The sequence below is a fragment of the Lycium barbarum genome, chromosome 4 (genome assembly GCF_019175385.1).
Source record: "Lycium barbarum isolate Lr01 chromosome 4, ASM1917538v2, whole genome shotgun sequence".
NCBI classification, from domain to species: domain Eukaryota; kingdom Viridiplantae; phylum Streptophyta; class Magnoliopsida; order Solanales; family Solanaceae; genus Lycium; species Lycium barbarum.
Window position 1 is genome coordinate 147,825,197 of NC_083340.1, and position 11,975 is coordinate 147,837,171.

The 11,975-nt window shown below is 33.9% G+C and overlaps 2 protein-coding genes across 2 annotated transcripts; one reads left to right on the forward strand and one right to left on the reverse strand.

Moving 5' to 3' along the window:
- The first annotated feature begins 246 nt into the window (after positions 1 to 246).
- On the forward strand, positions 247 to 2,721 carry LOC132636974 (thylakoid lumenal 16.5 kDa protein, chloroplastic). The gene is made up of 4 exons (XM_060354089.1): positions 247 to 656; positions 1,788 to 1,927; positions 2,038 to 2,110; positions 2,596 to 2,721. Exons 1-4 carry the CDS (start codon positions 311 to 313, stop codon positions 2,703 to 2,705), a joined length of 669 nt encoding a protein of 222 aa, XP_060210072.1. The 5' UTR covers positions 247 to 310; the 3' UTR covers positions 2,706 to 2,721.
- A 941-nt stretch (positions 2,722 to 3,662) lies between these two features.
- LOC132636975 (methyl-CpG-binding domain-containing protein 11-like) lies at positions 3,663 to 10,872 on the reverse strand. The gene is made up of 2 exons (XM_060354090.1): positions 10,622 to 10,872; positions 3,663 to 5,145 (listed from the first exon to the last, which is right to left on the reverse strand). Exons 1-2 carry the CDS (start codon positions 10,691 to 10,693, stop codon positions 4,006 to 4,008), a joined length of 1,212 nt encoding a protein of 403 aa, XP_060210073.1. The 5' UTR covers positions 10,694 to 10,872; the 3' UTR covers positions 3,663 to 4,005.
- Between the last annotated feature and the right edge of the window lie 1,103 nt (positions 10,873 to 11,975).

Below are 11,975 nucleotides of genomic sequence, written 5' to 3' on the forward strand. Positions count from 1 at the left end.
AAAGTATACGCAGACTTTACCTATACCTTTTGACGGACAGGGAGGCTGGATGAAGACAAAAAGCTGAATAAGAAGCTTAAAATTTAAAAGAATTCTTGTAATCTGTGTGGGGAACATAAAATGTATACTACTACTACTACTTTTCTCTGTTTGTTTGATGAAATGACCTTAATACCCTCAACATTTTGGTGACATGAGAATGGTTCTGATATGAGGGAAATCTTGTAATCTTATCCTCTATAGTCCAACTTGTCACAATGCCACCCTATTAACAGAAAAAACAGAAGGGAAAAAAAGGAAGGAAAAGAAAATGGCAAGTGTGTGCCTCTCAAATCCTAAATCCTTAATTCCATCTTCTTCTTCTTCTTCTTCATTTTCCACTTCAGTTGTTCCAAAAACAACTGTTAGAAAGCAAATAATTGTGTGCAAAGGAGAGAATAATGTACCTACTTTTAGTCCAACTGTTAGCAAGAGAAGTCTCTCAATTAGTGTTGCATCAAGTTTGTTGCTTTCTTTAACTGGTAATGGATTTTTTAATGCAAATGCTGCAATTTTAGAAGCTGATGAGGATGATGAGTTGATGGAAAAAGTGAAAAGAGACAGAAAGAAAAGGATTGAAAGACAAGTCATTATTGGTTCCTCCTCTAAGGAGAAAGGTAACAAAATCATTTTCTTATTTCTTGATAAATTTCCCTAGTGGTGAAATCAAGAGAAGAACAAATATATGTTTTGTTCTTTGGTTTTCCATTCGGTGTCCGGTAATTGCACTCGGGCCAGGAATTCCAACATTTGGGTACAACGCTTTCTAACAAACGCGACTACATGTTCCGAGCTTGAACCCGAGACCTCTGGTCAAGAATAAAAAAATATTGTTCACTCCGCCAAAAAGTAATCAACTATATGTTAATGGGAGTGAAACTGGATTATGGGTTGCCTTTATTTCATCCTTGTTCTTGACTAAAATCACATGAATTGTTATGTGATAAATCTAAGTGAAGCACCTCTTATTGTGTGGTTAAGTATTTATTAGTGGAGTTGTACAATATGCCTGCAAAATACTACCTAATTTAGTGAATAAGTATTAGGTAACAAGATTCTCTAAGGGGATTCATCATCTACTATCTATATAAAAAGAAAAATTTAGATCTTATACATACAGTATGATTTTCAGGCCAAGAGGTTTGGATGAACCCTTCTGCCCCTCTAGCTCCGGCCCTGGGTACTGTTATTTCCAAATTTTCACCCATTGCATTGCAGTTTGTAATATAAGAGGTTGGGCTTGTTTTGAAATGTTAATCCCATATTTGACAGTTACTTTATTAAGCTTTGTATTATAGTTGAACATTTGATTACCAAATTAAAAAGAACTATATTGTTCATTGACTTGTCTGTATTATTTTAACCATGAAGGCTTGAATGTGTAATACTAGTGTATGTGGCAAAGTAATTAGCCTATCATTTTTGTATTAGCTATTCATTTTCTTAATCCTAGTATCATGATACCAAATATGACAAACCACCCTTATCACTGGATTGGATTTAACTCATACATACCAATAGGGAATAAAAATTACACTATCACTGCAATTTCACTTCTTGTTGCAGGTTACTTGCCTTGTTTTTTAGGTTACAAATATCACTTAATATGGATTGTTACCAGAATTACCTTACAGATGACTAAACTCGTTTTATGTTAATCCAGGTTTTAATTTATCTGAAAGTACTGAAATATAGCTGTTCCTAGTTATAGATTGTTTGACTTTCATTTGTTAAATACAATGGTGAAGGATACTTGCAAGATTTGGTATACAAGCTCAGCAAAGTAGGTCAAGCAATAGAGAACAATGATTTATCAGTTGCAAGTTCAGTTCTTGGTCAAACCACTGATGTAGATTGGGTCCAAAAAGTTAATTCAGCATTCAACAAGGTTCACTTTTTTTTTTAATCTTTCCCTTTCAACCACATATTTCTTCATACTGTCTATTTTGCAAATGATGTTCTTGTGTACTGAATATTATTTTCCTCAAAATTTCACAGTTCAGTGGTAGCGATGAGGAGAAAACAGAGATCGATTCGTTCAATTCTTCGCTTTCTTCTCTAGTTTCATCAGGTAAGGTTTTTCCTTGAGACTCTAGTGATGACTATGGCTGCAACTTATCTCATATTTGGCCACCTTCAATTCTCAAACTAGAATTTTTTTAAGATAAAGTAAATAAGAACTTGGGTTAGGTTTCAAGATATGCCTAAAGGTATGCCTTTTGATTTAAAAAGAAACTCAACTTTCAACTATGTCACTCGGGCTCTCCAAAAATGTGCCACACCTGTGTCAGATCCTCAAAAGATGCACTAACTTTTTGGAGGATCGGATACGCACCCGTCGACATCTTTGAAGAGTTCAAGCAGCATAGACTTTCAAGATTCAAGATTAGGTAAGTATACAAAGTACTAAGAGACAAGATCAGGAAAAGGCAGGACTATCAAATTCATTAGGTTAGATCGAGCGGTGGCTGTAAATTATTAGGTAGCGACTCTTTACTTAACTCGGTTTGTCAAAGTAAACTAACCATTATTTCCTGCTTGTTCTGTATTATGCAGTTACTAAGAATGACATTGAAGGATCAAAAACAGCTTTTGTGGCATCAGCCAGTGCATTTGAGAAATGGTCAACATTAACAGGGTTGATTGAAGAGCTAAAAGGGCTTTGAAGAAAAAAAAAAAGAATTTAGCATTTCATCTTGTATTTGATACCACCTATTATATGAGAAGTTTAGTCTATGCCAAAAAAATTCACCATAGGCATTACTTTTACTGTTCAAGTCCCCAGAAAATAATAATTTTTTCCTCTGTCAAATGTACTTTATATACGATGTATTTGAGTTCATGTTGTAGCTGAATCTCTGAGCAAAATGTCTTGACTTCTGTTATCAGCTTTACCTTCTTCCTTTTGTTTTTAGTGAACTTGAAACAATTACCAATACAACAGAGGCAAAAGCCAAGATGTGAAGTTTATGGGTTCTGAACTTGCTACCGAGCACATAGCTCGTTTAAGTTACTGGATTCATAATTAAATGTTCATATATCATGTAACGAATTTTCTAATACAAATACAAGGTCTAGCTATTTGGTTCATGGGAACTCATACCTAATACTGTAGCTCCGCGCCATGCATAATATGAATATTTGATTACATTACTAAGCGAGCAAACTAATCAGCCATGATATTCCCAGGGATAGGCATAACATGAATATTTGATTCATTTCTAAGTGAGCAAAACTGATCAGCCATGATATTCCCAGGGGCAGATCCACGGTGATGGCTACGAGTTTGGGAGAACCAGTAGCTTTGGCTCAATCCCTGTTTTTGTGGTGAAAAAATTACAAATAACCTATTCAGAACCTAGTGGGCAAAAGAAATTGTCATCCAAAATACAAACTAAAAATCCTAGCTCCGCCTTGGGATATTTCAACATTGCAGCATAGTAAGATTGACAATTTGCATCAGGCCAAGAACCGGAGAAAAAACAAGGGAAAAAGAAAGAAATAAGGTAACATAGGCCACAGTAGGTAGACCAGAATAGTAATCCTCAGACTAAGGAAAGAAAGCAATCAAATTCAAACTAGTTATGGATTGAGATAATGAAAGGTAAGAACACACTAACACCTGGGGAAACTTCAGTAACTCGTATAAGCCAAACACAAAGGCTTTTTATAAGCTTACATGACAGAGTTCTAAACAAGCTCTGCAGATCTGGACAACTACACATCACCTCAGCATAACTAGTGTCTCTGCTGACGGTCTAATTCTATGACAAAAGAGTAATAATGGTACAAAGATCTCTGTAGGCGATAAATCCTACGAGAGCAAGTATTTAGGACCTAAATCTATGATTTTGCATACAGAAGTTTCTCGTGAACAATCAGAGTGTATAATTAACAACACTACAGTCATCCAAATGAAACAAAAAGAGCAAAAGGTTAGATTTAGAGAGCCAACTCAGCGGCTGCTCAAGGCTTGGCCTCATTAGCATTGCTTCCGTTCTCAGTTACTTCTCCCTCCACCTTACTTATTTCAATGTTCTTCAAATTAACTTGATCTTCAGTACTCTTTGCTGCAGCACTAGTTTTCTGTTCATCTTTCTGTTCTCCTTCCCCTTGATGCTTCTTTTCCTCAGCAACGCTAGAATCTAATCTTTCAGCTTCAGTAGGTATGTTTTCTACTCCTTGAACCTGTACATCCTTTTCCTCCGCTGCTTTATCGGCAGGAGCATCTTCAACGTCGTTGGGATTTCCGATGTTATCAGCCATTTTGACATCTTTCTCAACATGAGTTTCTTCAGTAGGTATCTTTTCTACTACTTGAACCGGTACGACCTTTTCCTCCTCGTTATTTTTAGTAGCTTCAGAACCATCAGCTGCTTTATCAGTAGGGGCCGCTTCAACATCGTTATCAGCCATTTTGACATCTTTCTCAACTTGAGCTTCTTCAGTAGGTATGTTTTCTACTTCTTGAACGTTTATGTCTATTTCCTCGTCGTTATTTTTAGTAGCTACAGGACCGTCAGCTGCTTTATCAGCAGAGGCCTTTTCAACATCATCCGTATGTCCGACGTTATCAGCCATCTCAACATCTTTCTCAACCTGAGCTTCTTCAGAAGGAGCATCTTCTACTTTGCCATCGGCATTTTCGCTTTCATTTTTCTTCTGTACATCCTTCTCAGTAGCTTCAGCTTCCTCTTTCTTCTCCTCTTCACTCTCTCCATCTTGTTTTTGTTCGACATCCTTTTCAGCTTCCATCGCTGCAGTATCCTTCTCGTGCTTTTCAGTTTCTTCGATGTCATCATCCTTTGCTGCGTCAATTTCTTCAGTAACTTCTTTGGAATCCTTCTTTGAAGCTGAGGACTTTCGGCTTCGTTTCTTTGCAGGCTCACTTCCTGCTGGAGATTGAGTTGCCTTTACCTTTTCAGTGATTCTTGCGGATCTTCTTGGAGTTTCACCAGTTCCCCAATCAAACTCTGCTACTGGCGGACCGCCAGGGTGCGACTTCAGGTACTGTTCCAACTGTTTTCTTGTGGTGATCTCCTCCCCTGTTGGTGCAGTAAATATGATTTCATTCTTCTTTGGAGTACCTCCCTTTTTAGGCAAAAACTGCAAAAGAACAGAAAGAGTCAAAAGTTTAGGAGCTGCTTGGCCATGAGAATTATTCACTTATTTCAGGAATAATTTTTTCACTTTATTTCAAAATCAGTGTATAGTTATAAAATTTCCAAATCCAACTTGGAGTTGGATTCCAAATTTGGAAAAGTACTCCAAACCTGTTTTCCAACACCATCTTCATAAATTCCAAATGAAGTGCTCCTCTTCTCTCCTTTGTAAAAAGTATAACCAAACACAACTCCAACTTCATAAATTCCAAATAAAGTGAAAATATTTGGAATCTATGGCCAAACGCTTACTTGAAAAGAAAAATTCTCCAATCTCTCTTTAAGTTAATTAAAATGTTCTTGGTTCGGGTGAGTGCTAAAAAGGAGAATTAACAAGCTACGGAAGTTCCGAAAGATAGGAAGCTGCTTGAGAGATGAAAAAGGAAATAAAAGGGGGCTCAAAAGAGTTGTAAGTAATCTAGGAGTCTTCAAAATACAAAACCGTCATTATATAAAGATGATGAGCAATAAAGGCTCAACTCTCCTGCTTAAGTAATATCCATGAAGATCCAAATATGTAAGCACAAAGTTTTATAAGCTGCATTTCAGCAGCAATTTCAGTAGAAAATCAAAATAAGAGTTAAAGTGCTTCTTATGAGTAACAATATTTGTGACAAACCATGCATATCATTCAACACATAACAATCCTTACATTATTCTTTACTGCATAGTGACCCCTACATTTTAATCCTTGCATAACTACAACTAAACGACCCCTTAGTACATTTTCTGGTTAGAAGGTTGAAAGGTATAATAAACCGAGTACTGTATGGGCGACTTGGAGCCAAAAACAAGCAATGTAAGAAAGAAAATGGAGAATGTGAGGCGGGTAAACTCTCAGAATATCTTGATTGAAGCGGCAAAAGACAAGAATATTAGGTAAAGAAAAAGGACAAAATTTAGGGTCATTCCTGGAAGAAGTAGAAGCAATCGAGTTCAGATTCTTTTTGGACAATAAAATGGTTTTAAATCAATCATCTGCTTCTCAATTTGAAACTAGCTGGGGTCTTGGGGTTGGCTATATGAATTTTCGACATCCATTCTGCTAGGAAAATTTAAGACTATTCATATCATCCTACTGTTCTAGTTGAGTACCTATAGTTCAACCAATATCGCAGAGCTCCCTAGCAATTAGGCCTCCTTTTGAGTTGATGTAAATGTGAAAATTACTCCCTTCATCCCAATTTATGCGACACTTTTTCCTTTTTAGTCAGTCCCACAAAGAATGACATCTTTCCATATTTAGTAACAATTTAACTTCAAACTTTCCATTATACCTTTAATGAAATGATATAAGCCACATAAATTTCTACAAATTATTTTAGACCACAACTTTCAAAAGTCTTATTTTTTCTCTTAAACTCTATAGCCCAGTCAAACACCTTCGAGTAAATTGGGACGGAGCTTTTGGCGAGCCTTAAAACAATTCCTGTCATTCTATCCGTGCAGCTCTTCAAGCTAAAATCAGTAAGGCATCAGCCCATCATCAAAAAATTTGTACCCAATAATTTTCTACCCTTCAACTTCAAGCAGGCACTAGGCACAAAACTGAACCAATGTTGTCACAATTCCATCATTCATCACCGTATTAACAGCTCATTAATTGACGCATACAAAATATGAGACTCAAAGACTCCTCTAGTGTCCAGACGTAACTTTTGAAGTCAAAAGGAAGAAGATTTGCAAAACAAATAAAATACAGATAGATTGCACACATAGAAATGATGTCACAATTTGGCAACAGAAAAAACATTCTAAAAATACAGAGAAAAAAATTCTAACATTATTAGATTGAACCCTGGGAGTTGTCGGCGGCTCGACGATCTAAAAAATTCTAACATTATTAGATTAAGTTTTAATGATGACAATGACTATATTAAACGAATCGACTGATCTCTAAATCTACTGCATGAGAGGAACAATGAAAAGGAGTCCTCAATGAATAATACAGCAAGGAGTCAGTCGACTGAGAACTAGAAAGAAGAAAAGCCAAAAGAAATGTGAAAAGCACAAATCAAGATCGAGAAGGAAGCATTCTAGAAGAATCAGAAAAGATGAAAAGAATGGCCCAAGGCAAGATGGATCTGAAGAAGCTTAGCTAAATACATGATTGAACAAAAGGCCCGAAACCCAACAATTGTATGAAGACAAAGAGAACAAACGAATATGTTCTGAAGCCCAAAGGAGGAATAGCTTAGAAATCAAATTCTGGAGCCCAAAAGGAAGAAAGCCCAGAAATCAACAATTAAGAGAAGTCTCTATATAGAAAAGGCCGATTGGTATTTAACAGATGAACCATTAATTTAAACTCGCTTGTATTGCACAAAAGAAGCTCTTATTGAGGTCAAGCAAGGAGAGGTTAGTAACTCGAGAATAATCAACAACATTCAAAGACACAACAAAGGTTCAACGGTTACAACTCAAGCTCCCTATAAATTCGAAGCAAAATCTAAAGACAAAAACAACTCTAGAAATAAACAGTTAAGAGAAGTCTCTATTTCTAAAGGTCAGCTCACATTTAAGAGACGAGGCTATTTTCACATAGCATATTTTTCTCTCAACGAAAAATCGGCAACCTCTTCTTTAATAATCCCAGATACCAAAAGAAGTAAAGAACCATAGAATGGCTGCAAGACATCTTAAAAGGCCAGATGAGCCAGAAGTTTTTAAATACTCAAATCAGTCTACTCTTCTAATTTAGGGAGAAATACTTGTCAACGTGTCTCAGATCTAAAAGAACCAACGTCCAGGCACCTATAAGCTAAATAACATGCAGATGAAATACACTTTTCACACTCATCATTTCAAATTCTTGCACCAATCAGAAGTTTTAGTTTAGCTCTTTGCTCCAATAATATCTTAAACTAGCAACAAAGTGGTTCAAAATCACAGTTTCCAATGATAGGTAAGAGTAATATTTGCAACTTATTCTAAATTCCATTTTTCTGCCAATCCTATGCCCCTTTTTTCTGATCCGTTTCCTCCCTTACAAGGTGTCTTGAAAATTTGACAAAATGCACCTAACCTAATCTTACTTAACTAAAAACCTGCAGTTGTTCAACATTTTATCCTTGTTTAGAGCTTCAAATGTTTTATGTCATCAAAACATAAAGCTTTAACTATGATAAACAAAAACAATTCGCAGAACCAAGTCCTTCTGTGAAATACAAAGTTCAGAACAAGAAGAAATGCCTCTAACTCTAGCCTCAACTGTGTAAAACGCGCACTTATAGAAGCAGGAAAATCACAATATCAAAGAACAAACAGATACACCACCGATTGACAATTATTGGAGCAGAGAATTAAAAAAAAAAAATAGATATTCTACTAAACGCTCACAAACGCTATCTCCTAAAGTACCCTTATTCTTCAAACCAAAAAATCAACCTCAGAACCAAGAAAAGCTATACAAAATTAAACAATACCCAAAAAACCGATTTTAGAAAAATAGCAAAAACAGAGCTAAGAAACAAACTTTAATAACTAAAAGATGGAACTTTTCAAGATAACATAGAGAATTAACATGGAAAAATGTAAAATCTGAGCAAAACCCTATCTCTTAAACCTCTGTAGTACTTTCTTCGTGCTTTTTGTTCATCAATAAGCCTTACCCAAAAAAAAAACTCTCTCTTAAACTGCCCTTACTTATCCAAACCAAAAATTCAACATCTGAACCACATAACTACACAAAATTCAACAATACCCATAAAACGCATAAGAAAAACTGCAAGTTCCAAAGTTAAAGAATCAAACTTTACATGGAATCAATAAAAATCGCAACTTTTTTAAGAAACTAGAAGCTGAGCAAAACCTAAACGACCCTTTACTCATCATAACAAAAAAAAAACAACAAGAACAATAAAAATAAGAAAAATTAAACAATACCACAAAACCCATTTTAGGAAAATTGCAGATACCAAAGCTAAAGAAACTAACATTACATGAAACCAACAAAAAATTGGAACTTTTCAGGTAAACTTCAAGAACTGAACATAAGCTAAATTTAAATCCTCAGTAAAACCCTATCTTTTAAATACTCACCAAAACCAAAAATTCAACCTGAGAACCACAAAAATAAGTAAAACTAAACAATACCCACATAAACAATTGTAGAAAAATAGCCAATAACATAGCTAAAGAAACAAACTTTACATAAATCCAACAAAAAATTGGAACTTTATTAAAACTTCAAGAACTGAAAATGGGCTAATATAAGCTCAAAACTAAAAGTAAAACCCTATATCACCAAAACCACAAATTTAACCTAAGAACCACAAAATTAAACAATACCCACAAAACTCATTGTAGCAAATTTACAAATACCAAAGCTAAAGAAACAAAATTTACATAAATTCAGCAAAACATTGGAACTTTAGAGAACTTCAAGAACTTAACATAAGCTAATATAAATCCTGAAAACCAAAAATTCAACAACCATTGTAGTAAAATTGCAAATACCAAAGCTAAAGAAACAAACTTTAATAAAAAAATTGGAACTTTTCAGAGAAATTCAAGAACTTAACATGAGCTAATATAACCTCAAAAACTAAGTAAAAACCTATGAGCCTGTTTGGATGGGCTTATGCTTATAAGCTGCAAACAGCTTATAAGCTAAAAAAAATAAGTTGGGGTAGTCTAACTTATTTTTTTGGCTTATAAGCTGTTTTCAGCTTATAAGCTGCTTTAAATAAGCTAAGTCAAACGGGCCCAATTATTTTTTTGAGCTTATTTTAAGCACAAAGTGACTTTAAGTTGGCCAGCCAAACACTCAAAAAAGCTGAAAACAGCTTATGAGCAACTTATAAGCCAATCCAAACGGGCTCTATATCACCAAAACCAAAAATTCAACCTAATAACCACAAAATACACCAACTTAAACATACCCACAAAACCCATTGTAGCAAATTTACAAATACCAAAGCTAAAGCAACAAACTTTACATAAACTCAGCAAAAAATTGGAACTTTATTAAAACTTCAAGAACTGAACATGGGCTAATATAAGCTTAAAAACTGAGTAAAACCCTATCTCATCAACACCAAAAATTCAACCTAAGAACCACAAAAATAATTAAATTAAACAATACCTATAAAACCCATTGTAGATAAATTACAAATAACAAACCTAAAGAAACTAACTTTACATCAACCCAACCAAAAATTGGAACTTCTTAGAACTTCAAGAACTGAACATAGCTATGCAAAATTTACCCAAACCAAAAATTAAACCTAAGAACCACAAAAATAAGCAAAATTAAACAATACTAAAAAAACCCATAGTAGCAAATTTAACAAATACCAAAGGTAAACTATCTAACTTACATTAATCAGGCAAAAAATTGGAACTTTATTAGAATTTCAAGAACTGAAAATGAACTAATATATAAGCTTAAAAACTTAGCAAAAATAAAAAGATTATACCTTTTTGTTCCAACCATTAGGAGCTGGAAGTTCAATTGACACAATTTCATTTTTCTCCACTGAATTTGCCATTTCCCAAAAATAAAATAAAAAAATACAAAGCAAACCAACTAAACTGTAAAATGAGTACACAATTTCTTCTCCTATAAAATTGGAACTAAAAATTCTTTAAATATATCCTTTTTCCTTTTTTATTTTGGGGTACTTTTTTTTTTTTTTTTTTTTTTTGAACTTTACCTTTTTGTTGGAGTTTTGGATATGCAAAATCTAGTTTAAAAGGGCTGAGATTTTTTAATGCCTTACTGTTGCTGATAGATTCAAGGGCTCTGATCACTTGTCTTTGCACCTGAGGGAGACACGTGTCAATTTTGGAACTACTTACTTTTTTATTTTTTTCTTCATTGTTTGGATTATGTTTGGTATATATATATATATATATATATATTTATTTATTTTTATCTACATTTTTCTTGCCCTATTTGATTATTTTCATAAGGAAAAACTCAAAATATGTCATCAATAATCGAAAATGATTCATTTATGTCACTCGTCAATAGTTTATCTTATTATGTCACTGTCATTATCAAAATGACTCATTCATGTCTTTTTTCATTAACGTAGGTTTTACAATTGGGTGGATCGGGTCGGATTATTTATTAATTTGAGATTTAAAATGAGCTGGTTTAACTAAATGATGTGGACCTCTAATTAGAGGCCACGTGTCTATCTAGTATTGTAAAACCGGCGTTAATAACAAATGACATGAATGTGCTATTTTGATAACAATAATGACATAAATGAGTCAAGCTATTAACGGTAGAAATAGATTATTTTTAATATTTTGACGACATATTTGAGTCTTTTTTCCCTTTCATAGCAGTGTAAAACTAGCAGTTGATTGGTTTTATTCACCTTTTTGGTTGCGGCCTATGATGCAGCGCATAAAATGGAGAACTTTCTATTTATAAGTATCTGAATTAAGACAAAGAAACAAAAAGGAAAAGAAAGTTGTTATGTTATTACTTCTAGAAATAGAAATAAGATTGTTAGGCACGAAGATTAAGAAAGAAATTTTTTTTAAAATTTGTGGTATAAAATAAGAAGATTTTTTAAACTTGTGATATAAAATAAGTCATAAATAAATATATGGCCGTAAATGGGAAATTTTAAGTTAATGTTTTTTTACATATAGAAATGTATCAATTTGTTTTAGTAGATTAAAAATGAAAGTGTATAACATAAATTGAGACTAGAGAGTAATATTTTATCAACTTATATTTTTTAATTCAACGAACAAGGTTTCTCTCAGCTGGAGATGAGTACTATACAAGCTTGTAAGTATTTTACAGATACA